The sequence below is a fragment of the Moschus berezovskii genome, chromosome 8, assembly GCF_049115385.1.
Source record: "Moschus berezovskii isolate FMDL1 chromosome 8, NW_MosBer_1.0, whole genome shotgun sequence".
Lineage (NCBI taxonomy): Eukaryota > Metazoa > Chordata > Mammalia > Artiodactyla > Moschidae > Moschus > Moschus berezovskii.
In genome coordinates this window covers 94,812,681-94,837,826 of record NC_142467.1, presented here as the reverse complement: position 1 = coordinate 94,837,826, position 25,146 = coordinate 94,812,681, and the positions used below count along the sequence as shown (strand labels likewise).

The following is a 25,146-nucleotide window of genomic DNA, read 5'->3' as shown; positions in this document are numbered from 1 at the left end:
TGTCAGGGTCAGAGGCGTTAAGGGCGAGGTAGGCTCCCTGTACCAGGTTGAATAATTGAACCCTAGTTTCTGGTGTAGGGGTCTCTGATGGTCCTGACAGAGGTGTCAACTGACTAGGTGAGGGGGTGTTACTTTTGACTCCTGAGCTATTTTTAGGGGCTTGGGGGTTTGAAGCTGTCAGGACGGTGTTGGGTCCGACAGCAGCAGTGGGGCCTGGTGTTTCTATGGTTTGGAGGATGGTTATGATACCCCCGTAGAAGGGGCCCCACCAGGTGGGCCCTGCATTGGTCTGAATTCCCCAGCTGAGCCCCGAAGCCCAATGGAGTTTTTTTGCTGTTTCTTGGTTGAATGTTATCTTAACTTGGGCATACTTATCTTTTCCGTCTGGGCCTGGGGAATATGCACCCTCGTCGGGGGCCTTTAGTGCAAACGAAAAGGTAATTCCATCCCTGCTTCCAACGTCCCACTTACGGTTGCCATCATTAGAGGTCACGCAGGACCAAGAACTACACCAATAATGTTGCATGCCCCCGCAAGTTTTCCAGTTTTTCAGGTACCCTGGGCATGCCCAAAACCCGTCGGCCTGCAGAAGTCCCCCAGTCCCATCTATCTGTACAATGTCTTTGAAGTTGAAATACAGATCTGGCCACCAAGTGTTGGGGGGGTGAATCTCGGTGGTTGAGTTGAGTACCTCGCCAGTGAGCCCATCTAGAAGTTTCCAGGTTATTTGTTTTGGGGTATGGGGGTTAGCAGGGGATACAGGTGACAGGGAACTCAAGATTATAAGGATTATAGTTATATAATCTTTGAAAGTCTTATCTTGAGTGGATTTTGAGAGCGTTGAAGCCTCCATCGGGGCGGTCCGTCCGGGCTGTCTTGGCTGGTGTCGGCGGAGCCTGATGACGGGGCACGCTTAACGTGCGAGGAGTGGATCCAAGCAGCGATGCCGTCTACCTTCAGGGCGGTTGGGGTAGTCAAAAGGACTGTATAGGGTCCTTTCCACCGGGGCTCGAGGTTTTTAGTCTGATGTCTGCGGACCCAGACAGAGTCTCCGATCTGAAACGGGTGTGGGATCACGGGTTTGTTTAGCTGTTCCTGGTAGGCTGCGGCCAGTGGTTTCCACACTTCTCTTTGCACGATCTGGAGCGCCTGCAGATGGGCTTTTAAAGAAGGGCTGTTAGCATGTCCAGCAATATGGGGACCGAGGAGAGTGGTGGCCGGCGGTGGGGCCCCATATAGTATTTCAAATGGGGTTAAGCCGTGGGGCCCTGGGGTATTTCGGGCTCGGTATAGGGCCAGGGGCAGTAGGGACACCCAGTCTCTGGAGCCAGTTGCAAGCGTTAATTTGGTTAAGGTCTCCTTGATGGTTCTATTCATTCGCTCTACCTGCCCTGAACTTTGGGGTCTGTAGGCGCAATGTAATTTCCAATTAATCCCCAACAGCTTAGCCACCAGCTGACTTACCTGGGAGACGAAGGCTGGCCCGTTATCGGTCCCTAGTGTCTGGGGCATTCCATACCTGGGAAAAATTTCTTCTAGCAGCTTCTTGGTGACCGTTCGGGCCGTCTCCTGTTTCGTGGGGAAGGCCTCTACCCAGCCAGAAAAAGTGTCCACAAACACCAAGAGATATTTATAGCCATAGTGTCCTGGTTTTATCTCGGTGAAGTCGATTTCCCAATGTATGCCTGGTCGGTGTCCCCGCACCCGGGCTCCGACCCCATATTGGGCCTTGTTTGCATTAACTTGGGCGCAGGCCCTGCAGTCGCCTGCCACTTGCTGTAAGAGCCTGTCCCCCTCTAATAAATAATATGGGTTTTCCTTTTCTATGAGGGCCTTCATTTTTCGGGGGCTAAGGTGAGTTAATCTGTGTAGATGGTCAAAGAATTCCTGAGTCTGTTTCTTGGGCATTACTGGCTTTTGTTGATAAGTCCAGCATCCCTCTTCAGGTTTATAGGAAGCTCCCATCTTCCGTAATAGGCCTATGTCTTCTTCAGTATACTGGAACGGCCGATTTGAGACATAAGTATTGACAAGTCCCGAGGCCAGAGGGAGGATCTGCAGGGCATTGGGTGGCCCGTTTGAGGCCGCCTCATGGGCCGCTCTGTCGGCCATCCGATTTCCTCGTGCCACGGGACTGTCTCCTTTTTGGTGTCCTGGGCAATGTACTATACTGAGTTTTTGGGGAAGAAACAGGGCCTTTAGTAAATCTAGAATCTCAGTCTTATTTTTGATGTCTTTTCCCTCAGAGGTAAGGAGCCCTCTGCGTCTATAAATTTCTCCGTGGATGTGGGCTGTAGCGAATGCGTACCGGCTGTCGGTGTACACATTTAACTTCTTACCTTCTGCCATCCGGAGGGCCGTGGTCAGGGCGATGAGTTCGGCCTTCTGGGCTGAGGTTCCCGGCGGAAGGGCTTCTGCCCAGATTACCTCGGTTTCTGTAGTCACAGCTGCCCCCGCTTTTCTTTGTCCGTTGTCTACCAAGCTGCTACCGTCAGTGTACCAGGTGAAGTCTGCGTCCGGCAGTGGTCGGTCTGTCAGGTCTGGCCTGGTCCCATGCGCCTCCGCAAGAATCAAGTGGCAGTCATGCCATTCGGGTTCTTCCGGGATCGGGAGCAGAGTGGCCGGGTTGAGTGCCACGATGGGACCGAAACGCACTCGGTCTGTGTCCAGGAGCATGGCTTGGTAGTGGGTCATCCGGGAATTGGATAGCCAGCGGTCTGGTGGCTGTCTGATGAGGGCTTCAACCGCGTGTGGGGCAAAGATGGTTAAGGGCTGCCCCATGGTCAACTTGTGGGCGTCCTTGATGAGGACCGCAATAGCCGCCACCATGCGCAAACAGGGTGGCCAGCCTGAAGCCACGGGGTCTAGCTTTTTCGAGAGGTAGGCTACAGGACGTTTCCAGGGTCCTATATCTTGGACCAAGACCCCTTTTGCGTAGCCCTGTTTCTCATCTACAAACAGTCTAAAGGGCTTGGTCAGATCTGGGAGCCCGAGAGCCGGGGAAGTCAATAGGGCTCTTTTGACATTTTTGAAGGCCACAGAATGCTCCTCCCGCCAGTCAAACAAGGCTCCTTGTTTTGTAAGGGGGTACAGAGGTGCGACCATTTCGGCGAAGCCTGGTATCCAGAGGCGACAGAACCCTGCAGCCCCCAGGAATTCCCGCAATTGGCGGGGGCTTTTGGGGGCAGGGATGTTCATAATGGTCTGTTTACGAGCTTCTGTCAGCCACCTCTGCCCTCCCTTGATCTGGTATCCCAGATAGGTGACCTGTTGTTGACAGATTTGGGCCTTTTTTGCCGAAGCCCGATATCCTAGAGTCCCCAGGGTTTCAAGGAGGGCAGACGTACCTTCTTTGCAGCTTTCCTCCGTTTTTGCTGCTAACAGAAGATCATCTACATACTGTAGTAGGATGAGAGCTGGATGTTGAACCCTGAAGTCAGCTAGGTCCCGATGCAGTGCCTCATCGAAAAGAGTTGGGCTGTTTTTGAACCCTTGCGGGAGGCGGGTCCATGTCAACTGGCCGGATATCCCTTGCTCGGGGTCTCTCCACTCGAAGGCAAAGAGGAGTTGGCTACTTGGGTGCAGTCTTAGGCAAAAGAAGGCATCTTTGAGATCTAGCACCGTGTACCAAGAGTGTGTCGGCGGCAACCCACTTAGTAGATTGTATGGGTTAGGGACTGTGGGGTGAATGTTTTCCACCCTCTTGTTGACTTCCCTCAAGTCCTGGACTGGCCTGTAGTCTCCTGACCCCGGTTTTTTTACAGGGAGGAGAGGGGTGTTCCATGGCGACTGGCAGGAGATCAGAATCCCCTGATCCAAAAGTCTTTTAATGTGTGGCCTAATTCCTTGGTATGCTTCTTGGGACATGGGGTATTGTCTGATCGACACAGGGGAGGCAGTGGCCTTTAGGGGTATTATCAGTGGCGGCTGTCGGACGGCTAGCCCCATTCCCCCGGTCTCGGCCCAAGCTAGTGGAAAGTTTTGCAGCCAGGGGGTGATGGCAGCAAGGTTTTTGGTCCTGTCGGGTCCTGCTTTTTCAAAAAGTTTGTATTCATCTTCTAATTTTAGGGTCAGGACATGAAGGGGTTGTCCTTGGGGCCCGGTAACATGGGCTCCTGTCTCCTTAAAATGTACTTGTGCTCTTAGTTTCGTAAGGAGGTCTCGGCCCAACAGAGGGTAAGGACAGTCAGGCACGTGCAAGAAGGAATGAGTTACCTCTCCAGTAGCCAGATGTACCTTCCGGTCCGTGGTCCACCGATACCGCTTGCCTCCTGTGGCTCCTTGGACCCACGCCAACTTGTTACTCAAGGGTCCCGCCGGGCGAGTCAGCACGGAGTGTTGAGCGCCGGTGTCCACCAGGAAGGTGACAGGTTGCCCCCCAACGTCTAGAGTTACCCTGGGCTCAGGGGGGGGCTCCTGGCCCTGACTGCCCTAGTCTTCCAAAGTTAGCAGAGCCGTCTGGGGCCTCGGTCGGCGGGGCCCCTTTGGTCGCTTTGGGCAGTCTTTAATCCAGTGTCCTTTCTCTTTGCAGTATGCACATTGGTCTTTATCTACTCGGGGCCCCTTCCGCTCTCCCCCTAACTTATCCTGCCGCTGACCTGAAACTACGGTGGCCAACAGTGTGCTAATCTCTTTATTTCTCTTACGGTCTCTTGCATTTTCCCTCTCTTCTGCCTCTTTTTTAAGCCTTTCCTCTCTTTCTTCTTGTGTCTCTCTCTTATTAAATATACGTTCTGCCTCTTTTACTAGGTCTTGTAAGGAACTCTCTTTGAGATTTTCTAATCTCTCTAGTTTCTTCCTAATATCTGGGGCAGACTGCCAGATAAAGGACATGGGGAGGTTGCACCCCGGGTCTTCAGGGTTATAAGGAGTGTACATGCGGTAGGCTTCTTTAAGCCGCTCTAGGAAGGCGGAGGGGGACTCCTCAGGACCCTGGACGACTTGTTTTACCTGGGCCAGATTGGTGGGGCGTCTTGCTGCCCCTTGGAGACCCGCTATGAGCAACTGGCGATAGAGACGTAGGTGGTTCCTACCTTCAACCGTGGAGAAATCCCAGTCAGGGCGCCCCAAGGGGAAAGCAGCATCAATTTCATTAGGTAGTTGGGTGGGACGGCCATTTTCGCCCGGGACATTTTTCCGGGCCTCCAAAAAGACTCGCTGCTTCTCTTCAGTGGTTAGCAGTGCTTGCAGCAGCTGTTGGCAGTCGTCCCACGTGGGTTGGTGAGTAACTAAAATGGACTCAATTAAGGAGATTAGCCTGGAGGGGTCTTGGGAGAAAGAAGGATTGTTATTTTTCCAATTATAGAGATCGGAGGCAGAAAAGGGCCAGTATTGGGGTTGGCCATTTGACCCCGTTCGCAGAGGAAGGGCCTGCGAGGTGGAGTCTGGGGGTTGTTCGCGGCGGCCCCGCAGTCGTCCGGCCACCGGTGAGGGCGCCGGAGCGGTCGGGGCGCTGGGAGCTGCTTCTGCTGGGGCAGCTTCTCTCATTGGGTTGGGGCCTTGATAAGGTGGGGGGTCGTCGGTCAGGAGATCTATGAGGTGGCCTTCCTCCGGCGGTAACACCGGAACTGTCGTAGGTGGCCTCTTATCTTTAGAGGCTTTGGTCAGGGCTGGATATAAAGAAGAGTGGGTAGGTAGTTGGGTTGGGGCGGGTGAAGGGAGGAGCGGAGGGGTTGGAGCCGATGGGAGAGAGGGGCCTTTGGGGGTGACGAAGGGTTTGACCCAAGGCGGGGGAACACAGGCCAGGGCTTCCCAAGTTACGATGTAAGCTACTTGGTCAGGATGGCCATGCGGTCCTGGATCCATGATTCTGGATTTCACCTGAGAAATAATGTCAAGGTTAAATGTCCCATCCTGTGGCCAGCCCACGTTGAGGGTTGGCCATTCGGACGAGCAGAAGGTGACCCACTTCTTTTTACGAACTTCAACTGACTGGTTGCGGGCGATGGTCTGAACATCTTTCCAATGCTGTAAGGTAAGGCTTAGGGGGGTGGTTACGGATTGACCCATTTCTTCTAGAAGGACAAATCCCACAATGAGACAGACAAACAGTAGACAGACACCACAACACCAGAATCGCACAGTGCGGTCTTTGCGCAAAACTGAAAGCAAAAACTCGGATGGAGACGTAGATGAGGGTCCGGTTCCCTCGTCTCCCTGGAGTACCACGTACCCCTCGGACAGAGGCTGAGCCCCAAAAAGTCCGATTTGGTCCGTGGACTGAGACAGATGAGCACCGAAAAATCGGGCTCCGGGTAGCCGTGGAACGTCTTCCAGGCTTGCGGAAGGAAGTCCGAGCTCGTCAGCTCCTTCTCAGTTCCGCCAGATACAGATTGTTCAGCTGAACTCTAGAGCACATGTACAGCACAGAAGCGTAGAAGCAGAGAAACACAGAGTAGAGTGTAGAAGCGCTGGCCAGCTTACCTCCCGGTGGTGGGTCGGTGGTCCCTGGGTAAGAAAAGGGTCAGATCCCGGACGAGCCCCCAAATGAAAGACCTCCACAGAGATCCTTCTTTCTAGGAGGACCCTTCCCAGGGAACAACGAGACCACTCACGTCCGGATGCAATCAGCAAGAGGTTTATTCGAATGCCAGGTACCTGGGGCGACAAAGTCTGTCTGTAGGCTTTGCGCGCCTAACGGTTGGAGTGAGGGGTTTTTATAGGAACGGCGGAGGCGGGAAGCGCGGGTACAGAAGCGAGATGCTTAGTTACTGGGTCTCTATTGGCTGATTTAAAGCGAGGTCCCAGTGAGGCGGTCTTTTGGGTGAGGCGGCAGGTTACACAAGCACCCATTTCTGTTCAAAAGATCAACCTGGCAGTAGCTTATTGGTCAGTTTATACATACACGGTAGCTCATTGGCCAGCTTTTTCGCGCGCGGGGTTTGGGGGGGGTTTTTACCATTTTTACTCTGATTGGCTCGACTTTTGGCGCCGGCGGGACTTTCCTTAGGAGGAGTTTCTTAATTCTTGGCGCCGGCGGGATTTTCTTAGGGAGGAGTCTGTGACTCAGGTTTATGTGTCGCAATCCCCTCCTCCCTCTAGGGGCTTTTTGAGACCTGGCCCAAGATGGTCAAATTATGGTTCTCTCACTGGCAGAATGCCCTTAGGTATATTTTGTCTTTCAAAGGCCTCCAACTAGGAGTCACCCACCCTGTGTTTACTGTCCAGTCCTGAAACCGGGTGGTCCACCATACATCATCCCAACTAGGGCAGGGGCTTGCTCTAGTATAAACCAAATCTGGTTCAGGGCAAAGATACTTATCCACCTGTGACAACTTTCTCTGGTTTTCTAAGTTTCCACAAGGTAAAATTTGGCAGGCATCAAAACTTAATAGTCTGAGGTGACAAGGTTTTGGTTATATTGACAACCAACCTGATTGGATAATCATGGGTTCCTTGTCAATTTCTACTCTGACTTTTTACCTGTTGGTTTCCATACCAGTTTCCAAAGGTGTGGCCACATGGTTAATGGTTATTATGAAGGGGAGGATTCAGAGGGAAGGATTTAACAAGGTTTTCTTAAAGTTACCTTTAAAGGCTGTTCATTGGTCCTTTCCCTTCTCTTTGAGGTCTCTTTTATCGGCCCCTTGACTCGTGGATAATGAGTACAACCTTTTTCGGCAGTCCACACAGCTGTCTTGGTGGTCAGGAGCACTTGATAAGGGCCTTTCCAGCTTCGTTGGAATTTGTCTTCTTTCCAGGTTTTGATTAACACCAAGTCACCTGGCTGGAAGTGATGAATTCTACAGGCAGAGTCAGGGCAAGGTGTCCTTTTAATCTGGGGGATGATAAAGTAGAGGAAATGGTCAGTATATAGTTTCTTAGAAATTGGTCTTAGCCCAGGAGGTCTGCCTCCCGGAGTGTGTTTTCCTAATCACCCTCTTGTTAATTTCCTGGCAGGCTAACAGCTTCTGTAAACCTGTTTCGCAACGGTGTAAATTCTCAGGCAACCATAGTTTCTAACTATTGTATCATACATAGCCTGGAGGCCCCAATGGGCATTAATTCCCTCATCATGGGCTTACTTATCATTTTCCTTCCATCAGGTAACACCCATCTTTGGTCTTCAGTTTGGGTGTTTGAGATTAGGTTCAATAGCTTCATTTTCGGGATCCCCTAGACAGGCTTGCTTAGTGGCTTCATCTGTGAGCCTGTTCCCTGTGGCTTCCATAGAATTCCCTTCCCGGTGACTATTTACATAAGCTATAGTTACCTCGTCTAGAAGCAGGAGACTTTCAGGCATTTGTTTAATCAATAAAAGTATTATACCTAACATTGATGGCTCTAAAGTGAGAGTGAAGTTGCTCAGTCGTGTCCGACTCTTTGCGACCCCATGGACTGTAGTCTACCAGGCTCTTCCATCCATGGGATTTTCCAGGCAAGAATATTGGAGTGTGTTGTCATTTCCTTCTCCAGGAGATCTTCCCAACCCAGGGAGTGAACCCGGGTCTCCTGCATTGTAGGCAGATGCTTTACTGTCTGAGCCACCAGGGAAGTCTAAAGACATGTCTCTAAAGACATGTCTATATGAACTTTAACATCAGATATTAACTTAATATTGAATACTTTTTTAGTTTTCATGAATCTAAAATTCTGGTCAGTTATCTTTTGTATTTAGAGAGTTTATACAAGCTCTTAATTTTCTCAAGCCAGTTAAGTACTGCTTATTTACAAAATAATTTTGATAACGTCATCCACAGGTAAAGCATAATATTACATACCTATAGACAAACACAGAGAGCTCATAGATTAAAATTTACTATACTATCTCTAGCTAGCTTTCTTTAACAACTGCCCATGCAGTAAAAGAGCCCATTTTAGCTATTTTTAGGACAAAAATTTTCCTTTAATCCCAAGTAGATACCTGCAAGAATAAGTTTTGTACATGCATAAATCAGGCTGGTGTTAAAGGCTGTTTTCTGATGCCCCATGTTTCTGTGTTTGAGGGATTTTATTTCCCCTTTTAAGTTGAATTTGTTGTGGGTAAAATTTACTAGTGAAATTGTGTGGTGGGCCAGTGTGCTGCATGTGAGCTTAACTCCTCCAGAGTCACCCCAAAGTCGTTTCAGCCCTCTTACATGTCTAAGTAACTCCCTTCGGCAGTCTAAGACCACCATGGGTGCTCAGATCGGTCAATGGCCAATTCTTATTGGAGATCCCTGGACAAGCAAGTGTTTTAATTAAGAGTGGGTTTCCCTAGGGGACCACTACACGGTATGGGGACTCAGCCTCCGCCATTCTTGGAAATTTCTCAGTCACCTGAGAAAATCATGAGTGGCCAGGAGGAGTAATGCCCCATTTCTTTGGAGCAAAGCTCTCATGTAAAAATCTTCATTTTTATCTGGACAAATTCTACTTAAGCAACCAAACAGAGGAAAAGCATCACATCAGACTCCAACTTAACTACTCAGCATAAACCACTCTGTCTCCTACAACCAGGCAACAGTACTATCTTTCATCAGAGCCTTAGTGTCTAGACCCGGCAGGAGGATTATCCTGCCCAAAATCTCAACATCCTCCCCAGTGGACTATGGGGCGGGGGTTGGGGGGGATGTCAGAGGAAGAATCCTTTGGTTCCCCAGGCCTAGAACATTTATTCCCCATTTTCAGCTGGTCCCTATGCCTGAGTTTCCCTGTGCACTCAAGCCCCGCACACTGGAAGCTTCCTGCAGTCTTGAGAATCGCTTTGACCATCTCAGGCCGTTTCTCAGGTGGCACTAGTAGTCAAGAACCTCTCTGCCAAAGAAGGAGACTTAAGAGATGCTGGTTTGATCCCTAGGTGGGGAAGATCCCCTGGAGGAGGGCATGGCAACCCACTCCAATATCCTTGCCTGGAGAATCTCAAGGACAGAGGAGCCTGGTGGGCTACAGTCTATGGGGTTGCAAAGAGTTTGACATGACTTAGCATGCACCGCTGGAGAAGGAAATGGCAACCCACTCCAGTGTTCTTGCCTGGAGAATCCCAGGGATGGGGGAGCCTGGTGGGCTTTCGTCTATGGGGTCGCACAGAGTCGGACGCGACTGAAGTGACTTAGCAGCAGCAAGCACCGCCGTTTTCCTCGGGGAAGAAGGAAACTGAGGATTGGGACTCTATACCAGCTTACATCTCAGTCACACACACTCGACCTCCGAAAATGCCCAACCACCAAGGCAGTACTTATAGTTCAATTTTTGCTTGGTTGCCCCGGTGCCTGCTTTTCTCCCCTGTGTAGGTTTCACTGTTTTCCAGACGGTGGGCGATAGCCAGCCCACGTGATCTATGAAGACAGTCGCCGTACCGTCCAGGGCCTCGTGGGCCATTCGTCCTGGAAGGCCCATTCTGATGGTTCAATGAGGTCAGGTCTCCTGCGCTGAGTCCCCCATCAACATCTGAGCCCCGCCCCAACCCCATGAACCTTCCCTTTGGCCAGTGATCTCCAACCTCTGACCTCTACTTCCCCCGACCATCCCCCACCTCTCCACGTGGCCTCAGAAAGTTTGCCTGACGTACTGGTTCCTTAGAAGGGAAAACTGAGGCCTGAGGTGACATAGCGCGCCCCAAGAGCCCCCTCCAGGGTCCCTTCCAAGCCCCGGGCCTGCACACGTGAAAAGCCTCCCCCAGCCCCAACCCAGGGATCTACCTAGAAGAAGGCCTTTGTTGCGGAGCCCTCCGCTGTCCACGCTCCAGCCTCGGTGGCAGGGCCGGAAAACAATCGGAAAGCAGGGGCATTAAAACCACTCCGGCCCGGCGGCTGTAAAGAACTTCGGATCCCGCGTTGCCCGCCTCGCGCTCGAGGCTCACTGCGCGTGCGCCCTGCGCTGCCCTGCCCACGCCCCCTCGGTCGGCGGGAAGAGTAGGCGGGGGCGGTTAATGCCGGACTGCGATCCGGAGCGCGTCTCAGTGCCGGGCTCCGCGCGCAGGCGCTAGCTGCCCGCCTCTCTCGGAGTCGAATTGGAAAGTGCGCACGCGCGGGAGTTTCTGGCAGAAAGCAGAAGAGCCCGGGCCGGCGCGGGGCCTTGTGGGAGGGCTTAAGGAAGTAAAATGGCGGACCTGGCGAACGAAGGTAGGGGAGGCGCCGTTTGGGGCCGGCTGGAGGCCAGGGAACGGGGGGCGGGAGGTCCGGGGGCCACAGGCCCGAGGGGTGAGCACTGCGGGTGCGGGGGGCCTGTCTTCTCAGGAAGAGCGGCCCAGCGGGCCTTGCAGCCGCCCCCACTGCGTCCCCTCAGGCCGGGCTCACCCGCCCGACCCATCAGTCCCGGCAGCCCCGGGCCCTACCACCGTCCGGCCAGACGGCCCGGGAGACGGCGGGGACCGCGATCCTGAGGCCCTTCCGCCTCGCAGGCCAGGCCGGGGGCCGAAGTGGGTGGGAGGCACGGCCGCAGCGCCTCGACCTCGGATGTAAATAGATCTCGGGGCCTGGTCGCAGGCCCAGCGCGCCACGCTCTCTCCCCGCCCCCTCGTTCTCGGGGACCCGGGCTTCCCTCTTCCCCGGCCTGCCTGCCAAGCCGGCCCACCCCCTAATCCTGTGGCGGTGCCCCACGCCGAGGATTGAGAACGTCAGGTTTGTTTTCATCCCCACCCTCAACTCAGCCCCCCAATTCCCGCCAGTTACCCTGGATCCTTCGTGGCGACCGAGAGTCGCGCCTTGTTTTGGCTCCTTGAGGCCCCAGCCGCAGGGTGTGGGCCGCTGAAAGCCCTGGCTGGTTTTCGGCCCTTGTTTTGGTTGCACTTCCAGAGAGAGACAAGGCTGTGTGATCCCTTTCTCTGAGAAGCGCTGACATCCAAGCTGAACGATTTTGACAAGGTTACACTTCCCAACGGCTCAGAGAAAGCGCGCCAGCAGCCGATGTCTGATGAAATCAGCTGTGATGTTGAGATCGCTCGTAGCTTCAGGACTTTCTGAGGCTTGTTTTTAGTTTCCTCCGTTTCTAGGTGCACAGCTACGGGCAAGCGGTCTGCCTGCCTGGCCCTGGTTCCCCCTCACACCCTGCTCCCTGCTGGCCTGAGGTTTCCTCCTCACAAATGACAATCCTCAGTGCTCACCCTGGTGGAGCTTTTGGGGCAGTACCAGGTACTGTTCAAAGTCTTGGGCGGGCAGCTTTCTGGAGCAGTCCTCACTCCGCACAGAAGTTCCCAGAGGAACGTACCATCAGCCCTGGTTGTCGGTGAGGAAACTGAGTTAGAATGGTTCAGTTACTCCTCCAAGGCAGTCACACAGCTAGTAAGGAGCAGGGATGTGCATCAACGTGCTCTAACTTCAGAGCCCCCACTTCACCTCTCATCTGTGCCACATCTCTTTGATAAGTTAAAGGAGCTGGAGGGTTGAGGCATTCCATTCACAAGATCCATTTAAAGGCAGAAGGGGCACTGGATAAATGAGAGTCAATAGGACAAACCTTATATATTTGCGAGTTTGGCCTGTTCACATTCTTGAACTCAGGACTCATATTCAACACCGCCATTTGGATGTCATATGAAATAAAACCCCTATCTTTCTCCCCCAAACCCACCCACCCTGCCAACTTTCTCTCCTAGTAGTAAATAGCAGGTCCGTTGTTTAAAATTGCTCAGGCCAGACACCTTGAAGTCGCCCTTGACGACTTTCTCTCACATGCTGCAGCACATCTTTGTCTGCTCTACCTTCAAAATCTTTCCAGAGAATGACCGCTTCTCACCATTGCTGCTGCCACTGCTTGGTCCTCCCTGCAACCTTCACCCATCTGGCAGCTTCTCAACCCAGAAGGCAGACGACCCCTGCGCCCCAAGACCTCCCTGTCTTCCCCTCCCACCAGTCTCTCCCGACTTGCCCTGCTTTAACTTCTCCAGCTTTCTCAGCGGCCGTCTCGTGCTCCGTTTCCTCCCTTCGTTATGCCTCTGGACCTGCTGGTTCCTCTGCTTGAGTCAGTCTTCCTCCAGTTGTCCCCGTGGCTCACTCCTGTACTTCCTTCAGGTTCCTCCTCACATGTTGCTCTGTTGAGAACTTCTCCAACCACCTATTTTAAATTTTATCCTCATTCCCTATCCCCTTTACTCTGTTTTGTGTTACTCCATAGTGCTTATCACCTACCAGCAAGCTGGGTTAACTTGTCTGACTACCCCTCTTCAAGAATGTAAGTTCCATGAGGAGCAGGGTTTCTGTGTGTCATTAATGGGTCCTCCACCCCACCCCAATGTAGAATAGTGCCTGGCACAGGGTATAGGGATCCAGGGAGTGTTTGTTGAACGAACGAGTGAGGTGTACCTGTGAGCACAGAGGGAAAATTATGGATTCCGGTTATCCAGGGACACCATGTCTAGCATAGGTACTGGCACATGAGCTGTCAGTTGCATAGCTGAACTGATCAGTGTTTAAAATAGAGACAATGGAATGTTTTGTACTTAAAGTTTTTGCCTAGTAAATGTCACACTCACCTAGTACTTTGCCTCTGACACTAGTTCTCGCCTAGCTGTCCTCAAAAAAATCAAATCCTAGTGGCCTTTTATGCCTCCCATATCTCTACCATCCTTTAGGTGGTGGTCATGTGTTTCTTGACTCTATTTCTGGTTTTGGCTTGTGCAGCCTGCCAGCATGTTTAGTTTCTTATCCTCTGTGTGAACTTGGACTTCCTTTCCTATGCATTGTGAAGCTTAAGGGACTGCCCCATACGTGTGCTTTCCCACTTGTCCTTGAAGCTCACATGCCCTCTTGGCTTCTGTCTTTCTAGACTGGGATCCTAAGCAGACCCATCCTTACGCCTGGGCATCTGTAGAGACAGAAAGCAGAACACGTGATCCTGCTATGCAACAAAGGTTGAGAACCGTCAGCTTGAGTAGTACAGTACTGGTTAGGAGGGTCGTGCTTGTGTAGAGAGAAGCATTTCCAGATGTGTGTCAAGTTAAGCATCTTGTTGGCTCTCATGTCCATGGTGATCTCTTCAGGGATAGTGACAGTCACTCCCACAACCCTTGCTAGTAGTCCTGTAGTCTGACTTTTACAATCCCGTTGGAATGTTTCCTGGGAGAGAGAGAGAGTGTGTATGTGGGGGGGACACTTGTGTCCTGGAATCTTCTACCCGGCCCTTCACTGTTCACACATCCCAAAGTTGTTAACCATCTTGTCTCTGGAGTTATTCTGCCTGGTAGACTGGCATCAGGATGTGAAGGCAGCGTTTGGTTTCTGGTGAAGGTGAAGAAGGTGAGCAGAGCGTATTGGAACTGTAGGAGACCTTGGATTCTAGATCCCCGCCTTAACATTTGATACCATATACACATGACGCCTTGCTGGCCTGCAGAGACACATGGTGGAAGCCCAAGAGATGGTGCAGACCAGGCTTCTCAGCTTTGGTGCTCTTGACATGTTGGAGCAGATGAGTCTGTGTTGAGGGGCTGTCCTCCGCTGTGTCAGGTGTTGAGCATCCCAGCAGCATCTTTGACTACACGCATGATGCTCGTAGCACACTCCCTCCCTGTACCCTTATCGCAGGGGTCGCGACTATCAAGAGTGTCTTCAGACACAGCATGTCACCCTCAGCTGAGACCTGTGATGCGAAGTGATGGTGGACCCCAGTCTTTGCCTTTTAACTGGGCTTGTGCTTTGACTCTTCCTTTGTCCTCTCTGAGTGACTTTGGGCAACTCCTTAACCGCTTTGAGCTTCAGTTTCCTCACCTGTAAAATGAGGATAATGGTGATTGTATCTATCACACAGTTGCTCTGAGCCCTGGCTGAATTAATACATATAAATGATTTAGCGCCTATCTCAGCCCAGTAATAAACAGTCAGGAAATGGCAGCTATTTTTACTGTGGAGGACTTATGTTATAGACACATTTAGCTGAAGTGCTCAAGGCAAAGCCAGAGAGAACAAGAAGTGAGTCTGAACGAGATGGCCTTGGGGCGCGCCCAGGGTGGGATGCAGCCAGAGCTGGGCTGTCCGTCCTCTCTGGTACTGTCTTGACTTTGATCACATGATCATCTAGCCACAGGCTGCCAGCCTGGGCACTCTGGGCATTTGGGGCCAGAGCATTCTCTGTTGTGGTGCTGCGCTGGGTGTCCTCAGATGTTGATCTGTTTCCCTGGTCTCCACCTGCTAGATGCTAGTAGCACCCTCCCGCTGTCATGACAACCAGAAATGTGCAGACATTGCTCAGTGTCCCATGGTGGGGGGGTGGGGGACTCCCATAATTGCCCCCCATCGAGAACCCCTGATCTTGCCTGACCAGGTAGCAGTCCAGAGATTTTCAGGGGTGATTTGTCTTTCTTCAGTGCTCACCTGACTTGTTTTTTGCCTTTTGTTTGTTTGGCTTTTGGCCATACTGTGCAGCATGTGGGATCCCTGACCAGGGATCGAACCCGTCTCCCCTGCACTGCAAGCTCAGTCTTCACCACTGGACTGCCAGGGAAGTCCGTCACCTTGTTGATTTCAAACCTAACCGCTGAGAGGATGAGATACAGCTGAGTGTTTATTGATGCACTAGAACTCCAATCAGAGAAGGCAGTGGCAAGCCACTCCAGTACTCTTCCCTAGAAAATCCCATGGATGGAGGAGCCTAGTAGGCTGCAGTCCGTGGGGTTGCTAAGGGTCGAACACGAATGAGCGACTTCACTTTCACTTTTCACTTTCACACATTGGAGAAGGAAGTGGCAGCCTGCTCCGGTGTTCTTGCCTGGAGAATCCCAGGGACGGGGAGCCTGGTGGGCTTCCGTCTATGGTGTCACACAGAGTCGGACACGACTGAAGTGACTTAGCAGCAACAGCAGCAGAACTCCAATGGTTGAAGTCCTCCGTTCACCTGATTTTTACCACCCCCTTGCCCTGCCCTCAACTTAATACTTAGGATAAGTGAGAAGCAATTTTTTAAAGTTTCATGAACTTAAACAATAAACATTAACCCTGAGGTTTGCCCTCCAGTCAGAGTGTACATTGAACTCCCCCGTGCCTCTCACCTGAAGCAGATTAGGGCTAAGGGTGCCATGCCTTTGTATGCTTGGAAGAAAATTTTAAGTTTTGCCTGAGATCCTGTGTACGGACAAAACATGCTTGTAGTTCTGCAAGTTTAAAACTTTTCCACTGTATCTTCAGCCTGCCTCTCAGTTAACTGGAAAACAGACTCACCCAGCAGTTCCACTATGGTTGTTTAGTCACTAAGTTGTGTCCAACTCTTTACAACCCCATTGACTGTAGCCCGCCAGGCTCCTGTCCATGGGATTTCCCAGTCAAGAATACTGGAGTGGATTGCCATTTCCTCCTCTAGAGTATCTTCCTAACCCAGGGATCAAAGCCAAATCTCCTGTATTGACAGGTGGATTCTTTTGCACTGCACCACCATTTCCTGCAGGCATCGTTGGGTATAGGACAGGTATAGGACACGGTGAAGCCTTTGGAGAGAGACAGATGACAGGAAGTAAGGGCAGAGCTTTGAATGGTGTTGGGAGGGGGGCGGTGTTTGGGCCTGGTGAAGATGGTGTTTTTGGTACCAGTCGAATTCCCACCTGAGTTCAGGGGCAGAGAATGGGCTGGAGTAAAGTGGGAGATGGGGGCTCTTTGGGGAGTAGCAGGATGCGTCTGGGGTACTCGGACAGGGCCTCTTTCTCATGTAATGGGAACTGCCTGGCAAAGGCAGCGGGCAGAGGTAGCTGCTACTCACCTCGCTGATCCTCTGACAGGTAGCTCTCCATGGTACTTTGAAGTGATCAGGAGGCAGCCGGCTTTGCATTGTTGTCCATTCAGGATCTGGTGGTGGCGCCCAGCAGCAAGCAGCAGGGATTCTCTGTTTTGTTTGGAGGTTTGTTTTTGCCATCTTCCTGTGACCCCATGGAGCCTGTCCGGCATGGCTGTACGCTCCTTGGTATGAAGCTAGACAGCTCAGGGCCTCAGAGCAGGTGAGGCCCCCGGGTATCCACACTCTGCCTTGGTTGTCTTGGCACCTGGTGCAGTTGTGTAGCCTTCACTGTGAATCCTAACCCCGACTGCACTTCATGCGTACTTTAAGGAGGTTGTGGAGGAAAATTAAAACCAATGCTTGGCTGCACCGTTGGAGATGGTTGCAGGAGGTCCACGATGTCTAGGACCCCACAGGTTTTCTACAACACAGCCAGAGTCAAAAACCACAGTCAGGAGTTGTGACCTCATTTCTGGGGCAAACAGTATATAATTTGGTCCCTTGGGTTTGTCTTTGTTTGCTGTTAGTTAGGAGCAGATAAAGGATTCTGAGGCCTCAGGGGAAAGAACAATCCAGATTTCTGATCTCTCTTGGAAAACAGCACCGGCCTCAGCTGGCGTTCCTGCCCGGCAGTGATGTGCCAGGACTGAGGCACAGCCGCCCCCTTGAGACAGGTTGTGCTTTCCCAGTCCCCACAGGCACACACCCCCACCCCCACCCCCTGCCCTGGCCAGCTGGGAACCTGCCTGCTCCACTCTCTCCCCATGCCTGCCTGACCTCGGCCGGCCTGTGGGCTTCAGTTCGGTGGCTCTAGCACCTCTCAGATGTGTTGAGAGCACTGGGTGCTCTGTGGCAGAGACCCTCAGCAGACGGGTCCTGGTGGTCCATCATTAATGCAGGATTCTGTGCACTCGAAATGCTAGCGCTCAGAGCAGCGTTTCTCCAAGATAGTCCAGGGGCCCCAGGAGTCCGTTTTTCAAGGGGACTTTTCAACCTTTTCAAGGGGACTGCGAGTTCAAAACTATTTTCATAACAATGCAAAGGCATCATTTGCCCTTTTCACACTCCTTGTGAATGGATGGTGGAATTTTTTCCCAGAGGTTGTATAGTGCAACAGATGGGCTGCAGAAGCAGATAAGAAAGCCTGGCTGTCTCCTGTTAAGCCAGATGTTAAAGCATGGGTCCATATATAAAATACTGTCCCTCTTCTCCCTAGTGTTTTTGTTTGTTTCAAAAATAGTTATTATTCATAGAAGTGTATTATCTAGGTAAACCGTCACTATTATTATCTTAAGTAAATTAACTAATTTCCGATGTGTCTTAGTTCAGTTTCTAACATGTTCTTATCGTTTAGTCACTCAGTGTATCCAGCTGTTTGTGACCCAATGGACTGTAACCCACCAGGCTCCTCTGTCCAGGCAGGAATACTGGCATAGGTTGCTATTTCCTCCTCCAATTTCTAACATAGTACATATCAGTAGCTGTAGCTCACATTTACCGACGTTCTTGGGCATCCTCAATAACTTACAAGTGTGGAAAGGGGTCCCACGGTCAAAAAGTTTGAGAAACACTGACTTGTGCCAGTGGAGCCCCAGTGTGAAGGGCCTGAGTGGGACGCGTACGGGTTCCATGTGAGTTTCTCCCCTGTCTTGAGCCTCACGGGAATCTTAGACTGGAGCTGACAGGCAGCCTCCAGCTGACAGCTTGTGGCTTGGTTAGAAGTGCTCTAGGTTTGTGTCTTTTTTCTGTCACTTACTTGCCCAGGATCTTGGGCAAATTGTTTGACCTCAGTTCCTGCATCTGTAAAATAGGAACGGTGCTCTGTAGTCTGAGGATTGTTGTAGAGGGAACACATGGCAGGTGATTGGCCCACTGGCGTGTGGGGAGCCATGTCAGTTCCTACTACCTGTTAGTCTCCTGATGGGATCCTCGGGAGAGAGAAAGCGCCTTTCGGGTCATAGCCAAGTTTCATTGGTGCTGGCGGGAGCTGTCCTCCAGCTGCACTGTCTAATGGGATGTTTGGCAGTGTCCCTGGTCTCTACCCAAATGTCTCTGGACATTGTCAGATGTCCCCTTGGAGGCAAAATCACCACCGTTTGAGTACCCCTGGGGTAGGAGATTCTGTTGACCTCCCCCCACCCACGCACCCACACACACGACTGTGTGGTGTAGTCATCTCTACTGAAGTCCTGAGATGCTGCACACATTTAAATACACAGACTGAGCGGGGAGGGAGAGGAGGTTATTCACAGAAGCTGGGGCGTCACCCTGATTTGTGCCGTCTGACCCACTGAGAATTTACTTTGGTGTACAGCATGAGTTAGGGATCTGACCTGGCCTCCTTGTACATAATCACATGTGGTTTCTCAGCCTCTGCACAGTTGATGTGTGGGTGGGCGCCTTCTCTGGGCTTGGGGGATCGTCCTGTGCACAGTGGGATGCTGGTCAGCATTGCGATCTCCATCTGCCAAATGCCGTTAGCAGCTCCTGCCCTCATAGTGACCAAAGATGTTCAGACATCGCCCCGTGGGAGGGAAGGGGGCAAATAAAACTGTCCAGGAGTAAACTGTTTGCCAGCTAGAGCTTAGGGCTCACCCTGCTGACCTTTTTTTCCCCATATGGCCTCTTGGCAGCCGTTGGCATCATGGTGTGGTGGACTTCATGTCCCAGTTAAGGGGGTACAGTGTTTTCCATGACCTTCAGCACTGTTCCAAGTTCAAGATGAGGGCCTTCCAAGATGCTCTGTGTCTGAGCAGTCCCCTTGCACAGGGGCTGAAGCCCAGGGCTGGGCCTGTTGGAAAAGTCGGCCTGTCCCAGTGTGCCCACCTCCAGCCACTGAGTCTCAGAGCCCAGCTCATGCTTCCCAGTGGGTGATTCTGACTCCCAGGGCACCTGTTTTCCTGACAGACGATAGTGGTTTCTCCACACCCTGTTCAGGAGGCAAGCCTCCCTTTTGCATTGTATTTTAAATGCCTTTGCTAAATTAAACACCCCCCAGGCTGGCCACACAGGATCTCAGGAATTTGTCGGCCCAGAATGAATGCCTGTGTTGTATCTGTCACAGCAGAACAAACTTGGGGAAAACAGTTCCAGAGAGTGTGGCTTCTACCATGGCAGGAGTTAGAAAAGAGGGCCCCCTGTGCTCAGAGGAGAAAGAATGTTTTGCAGCGTTGAGTGGCCACTGAGGATCTGAGGATCCTCGGGGCCTGGGCCACTCATCGTCAGTGCCACGTGGAGGGGACCCCTGTTCATGGAGTCTTGTTGTCAGAGTGAGGGTCGTGTCGGCCACTGAGCGAGCGTACCTTGCTTCCACAGCCTCACACGGTCGTCTCAGCCCTCCCCCAGCTCTGTCCCCAGAACAGTCAGACTCCCATCCCCCAGAGATCTCTTCTCCTCACAACCCCCGGGGTGACCTTATTAAAAACATCCCAGCGCACCAAGACGGGAAAGATTACCTGAGGACCCCTGCCAGGGTGGGGCGGGATGTGACGCCACACCTCCACTGACTCCTCACCACACACCCCCTCCCTCTCCACTCCCACCTCCCACCCTCCCCTCAGGAACCCGTGGCTCACATTGGCCTCAGGGTTCTTTCTGCCCTCAGTTCATTTGTGCTGAGGGCTCCCCCCTGCCAGGGGTACTCTGCCTTCACCTGGCTCGCTCCCTCACGGCAAGAGCCCTCACCCGCCCCGACGCCCCCTTCTGCCCACTGCCCTGCTTTAGCGGCCTTCTTATTCCAGTGCCCCTGCATGCCTCTGCTTGTTTTCCTTTCTCTTCGCACTAGAAGAGAGCCGTGGCCTCATCTGCCTTTCGTCCTGTCTCTGGCCCCTGGCCCCTTGTGGGTGCTCAGGAGTCGTAGTGCTGCGAGCAGGGCTTGGCTGGTGGACTGGCCAATCATCTCGGTGATTCTCTGCCTCAGAAGGGTTCAAGGGATTCTGAGAGAGGGAGCATGTGTGGTGACGTGTCCCTGTGTCCAGGCAGCCCTTGGAAAGGGACTGGCGATTGGAGTTGAGTCCAGGACCCACGCTTTGAGATGGCGTCTGTATATCTGCAGTGTCCTGTGTGTAATTAGAGTAAGATAATGATGCCAGCCGCTTCCCGAGCTCTGGAGGTGCATCGATGGGTCCAGTCCTTCGGAACCGACGGGGTGGGGTGGGGTGGGGGTCCCATCTGTGCTGACAGAGGCGGCCACGTGTGGAGAGAGTTCCCCTGCTGGGGATCCCAGCCCCGAGTGGTGGAGGCCCACCTGAACGCACACAGAACCCAGTGCCCGCGTTCCCAGGTTTCCTTGGTTGGTCTGCAGCCTCCGCAGAGGTGTTGTAGTCCTGATTGCCCTTGGGAACTGCCCCCACCCCCACCCCCACCCCTCAATCTCAGCTCAGCCGTGCTCTTTGTCACGCCATCTAGTGGTAGAACAGAGAACTGCTGGCGAAGCTGGCTCCCTGGTTTCTTGGTTGTAGGTGCGGTTGCTGACTTTGATTTAGTAATAGGTGAATGGGGTTCTTCTGGGATTTAAGGCCCAGGGGTATGCACAGTGCAGGGTGTGCCCCAGCATCTTGTAGTCTGAGTGGATGGGGCAGGGATGGGAAGGTCGCAGGGGTCTGCAGGGCTGATAGTTCTAGAAGAGAAGAAGGCAAATGTAGCTTGGCCCTAGAGGTTGTGGGGGATGTGAGGCAGCCAACCCGGAAGTCAGGCTTAGGGTTCTGGTCCCACCCCCGCTGTTGGGACCCATCCTGACTTAGGGCACCCAGCTCTCCAAGGCCTCCCAATCTGGCTTCGTGATTTGCAAATCAGAGATGATAAATGATTTCTCTGCCATGGGGCTGTGATGACACTGAATGAGATGAGTGTGTGAAGTGCCAGGGTCTAGGAAGGGCCACTGAGCAAACAGGAGCTACTTGGTATCCCTGCTGTTGTCAGGGTAAGGTTGGAGCCCTGAAGAGTGGCTTGATCTCAGTATGTGAAGGAAACGGGGTGAGGAAGAACATTCCAGAAAGAGGGGGTAAGTTCATCATCTCCCAACCATGTGCTTCTGTGGTCTCCGTGAGACCAGTTGAGAGCTGCCTGAGACAAAACACATCCAAGCACCAAAAAAGGAATGAAGGGGCCCACACCCTGCAGTGGCTGGGCCGTGGGGCCGCGGAGTCTGCGGTGCATGAGATCAGAGGCGTCGCCTAGCAACAGCGTGATGGAGATCAGTTCCATTCTTCACTGGAGAATTAGCTGGTGGACAGCGTTGTCACATTGGTGACAAATTCACCTTTATGTTGCTGCACCAAACTGTTTATAATAATTCCTGAGAAAAGAAACGGCTCGAAGGGTTGAGATAGTAAGTGTTGGGGGATTAAAGCGGTTGCCATGTATTAACAGACCGTTGTTTGTGTTGGCAAGATGCTTTCCATATTTTTTGCACAGATAAGAAGATTAAGCCACATCAGCCCAGGATTAAAGCTCATTTCGCACAAGTACCTTACTGACATTTTGGTCAAGAATTGTAAGTGGCTTTCCAGATGGGAGCTGTTTCCTGGCAGGTGTTGGAGACATCATTTTAGTAGGGGGATAAACAGAACAGGCCAGGGTAGTCCAGTGTGTTCTCCTGGGTCTACAGAGTTTCTTCTGTTCAGTTTAACAGACGTCCTCAGACGCAAGCAGTCAGGCAGCCACGGGGGGGTGCCAGAGCTTGTCGTGGAGCAGGCCTGCCCTTGGTTTCTGTGTCCATACCTCCCTGCACAGCACAGTGAAGAAGGAAAGCCTGCGTGCGGGGGTGAATGTGTGTGTGTGTGTTTCCAGCTTAGATGGTGGAACTGTTACACAGAGCATCCCACGGTTACACATTTGACAGATGAAGACGGCGTAGCTTGCCTCTCCGTGGAGCGTGCACCTCGGGTGGGTCTTCATTTTTTCTTTGAGGACCATAAGGATCTGCCCTTGGCTTAACTGCCTGCTTGCTCGTCCGAAGCGAATGGTTTCGTGACTTGGTGAAAGCCCACTGCCCACCCTCTAGTTTGTTTGGGACTCTTCCGGAGATGTCTGTCAAGAATGTTCGTTGCAGCTGCTTTATTCCTGATGTTACTTTCCAAAGGAAAAGTCTCAGTGTCTCGGCTTCGAGGCCCTCCTAAGCGGGAGAGATGGGAGGAGGCAGACTAGGGTAGTGACTTCTCCCGTTTGCCCCGCGGCGCGTGGATAGCATTGGAGGCCAGGGGCCAGAGTCAGGCCTGCCTGGGCTGGAGGCCCAGCCCCACCTTGGACAAGTCACTTGGCCTGTCTGAGTCTCCGTTTCCTGTTCTGTAAACTAAAGACCTGCCCTTTCAGGTGGTTGTGAAGATTCAGGACAGTGTTGCCGGCAAAGCGCTGAGCACCGGCCTGGTCCGTTAGTACCACAGTCAGTGACCGCTGGCCCATGGCTGAGACCGTCAGAGGGTCTGGACACCCCATCTGGGAGTGTTCTTGCTGTGACTACATCGCAGAGGCTGGGAGGAGTTTAAAGATGGGATTCCCAAGACCTGTGTCACCTGGAGGGCTGGGACACACACCTTTCTACCTCGGGGCTGCCACTGGGCTCCAGGCCAGCTCCGTGCATCTGGGCAGCTGCCGCCACCCACCCTCTCCCTCGGGACTCCTCCACCTTAGACTGGTTTCAGGTCTGTACCCGCTCCGTCCGCCTTTCCTGATGCGTCCAAAATAGACGCACAAGTCATTTTGTTTTAAGGGTTTTGCCACCAGTCAATCTGTGGGCAGAAAAGACACCAGTGAACCCTCCCTGTCCCCTGCCCTGCCTGTAGCAGTGGTGGCAGAAAGCCCACGGTTTCAATTCTGTCAAGAATGAGGCTTTGTAAAACTCGCCTCTTTCTGACCCCCACCTCCTCTTTTAGGAGACAGTTTACAGGCCCTCTTCCTGACAAATATCACACAGATAACAGAGGTGCCTTCAGGGTGGGGCTTTTACAGCTTCCCACACAGGCACCCAGCCATCTGAGGACTTCCCCCCAACCTGGGCCCTGGGTCAGTAGTTTGTGCTTTAGGAGAAGGACCTGGCTCCTCGGTGACCCCTTTCTTACCCAGAGACCTCCACTCCCAGCCGAGAAGATGGTTTGTGGCCCCTTGGGTCCAGAGGCGGCCTGCACCTCAGGGACTCCCTGACTTCTTCACAGCCATCTTAGATCCTTTGCTCAAGAAAAGAACTACCTGCCTAAGTGTTACCGGTGCTTACCTTCCAGGAGCGTCTCCCCTGGGCCGTGCAGTCGTGGGGGATTGCACCCCACTTGTCTCACCCTGGGCTGGGGCGTTTCCCACCCTGACCTTCCTCGAGTTACTCCAGTGCTGCCTCATTCCTCCCTGCTCCTGGCTGCCTGGCCAAGTGCTGCTCCGCCTTCTGCTTAAAGGTGCTTCCTCCAAAAAGCCTTTCCTGATGGGCTGCTCCTCTGCAACCTCACTGGGTTGGCTGCCCCAGCCCTGCAATCTTTGCTTCCTCTGTGTTGTAGTGTTCAACTGAGTCTGAAGTCGGCTCCTGGCAGGTAGGGGACGTATCTCCCTGTGTCCCCACCACACCCTAGAAGCCGGCTTGATGCCTGGCACATGGTGGGCACTGGGTGTGTGGAATCACTGGAGCTCGTGGTTACCGAGTGACTCTCATGATTGAATCTGTGAACGTACTGAGAGGTGCAGCTGGAGGAGTGGGGCCAGGCTCGGCTGGGCAGGCGGAGCGTCCCAGCAGGAGCAGGGGGGTCCCCGACATCTGGCAGAGGGGTGGCGCAGAGCGGAGATTTGCGACTTTTCCTCACCTGGGCTTACCCATCTGTGCTCATCACCGGGACTGCAGAGACGAGATCCGGAGCCCAGACCCAGTCTTTGGGGGTTACAGTTAGGTGGAGAGCCCGTGCTGTGGGGCTCTCTCAGCCTCTCTCCAGTTCCGTGCCCACCACCCCACATGCTGTTTGCATGGGGAATCGAGGCATGGGTAAGGACTTGCCCTGGCTGGGAACTAGGATCACGGTTGGGCTGGGGTAGCCCCCTGGGGCCCTGGAGCTGAGGAGGACTGTGTGGGGGACAGTGAAGGAGGGGCTCAGACCAAGAGCAGCCCCCTTGGACTTGGAAAGCTGAGGTGAGGCGGGCACCCCCAGTGCCCTGACGGTGGTGCCCACTCTGTCCAGAGAGGGCCATTCTTCCAGGTGGCTTGGGGTTCTGAATCCCACCCCGCTTCCCACAGCAATGTTGACTGCAGTTACCCACTGTGCTCAGGCCTCGTCACAGGTGTTCTTGCAAAGGGTTCCCTGGCCAGATAGCTTGGGGCAACATTTAAAACACCTGGTGGACAGATCTTCTTAAATAGCATGCATTTGATTAACCTTTTAATGTTTTAGGTCTTTGTGGTGGCCTGGGCCTCTACAAATCTCTGGAAGTGGTTTTCTCTTCACTCATGAAAGGAGAGCTGGGTTTCAGGCACTTCCTGGAAGCCTCGTTCCCCCTGTCCCCATTGTTGTCCAGTTGCTATGTTGTGTCTGGACTGCAGCATGCCAGGCTTCCCTGTTC

General features: G+C 52.8%; 1 protein-coding gene and 1 long non-coding RNA gene across 12 annotated transcripts in view; one reads left to right on the top strand and one right to left on the bottom strand.

Moving 5' to 3' along the window:
• LOC148777134 (uncharacterized) overlaps window positions 1-10,845 on the bottom strand; it is a 29,706-nt gene extending 18,861 nt beyond the window's left edge. For 2 of the 5 annotated variants that reach the window (XR_016038076.1, XR_016038077.1), the window contains exons 1-2: window positions 10,620-10,845; window positions 7,529-7,777 (exon numbers count right to left, since the gene is read on the bottom strand). This is a non-coding gene — a long non-coding RNA (uncharacterized LOC148777134). The other 3 variants (XR_016038075.1, XR_016038078.1, XR_016038079.1) reach the window with 3 other exon arrangements.
• Window positions 10,846-10,955: 110 nt separating this feature from the next.
• Window positions 10,956-25,146, top strand: part of RANBP3 (RAN binding protein 3) — a 50,285-nt gene continuing 36,094 nt past the window's right edge. For 4 of the 7 annotated variants that reach the window (XM_055429407.2, XM_055429405.2, XM_055429406.2 and 1 more), the window contains exon 1: window positions 10,956-11,042. In XM_055429407.2, coding sequence (XP_055285382.1) covers window positions 11,021-11,042 — 22 coding nt within the window. In that variant the 5' untranslated portion in view covers window positions 10,956-11,020. The remainder of the gene's footprint in view (window positions 11,043-25,146) is intronic. The other 3 variants (XM_055429410.2, XM_055429408.2, XM_055429409.2) reach the window with 3 other exon arrangements.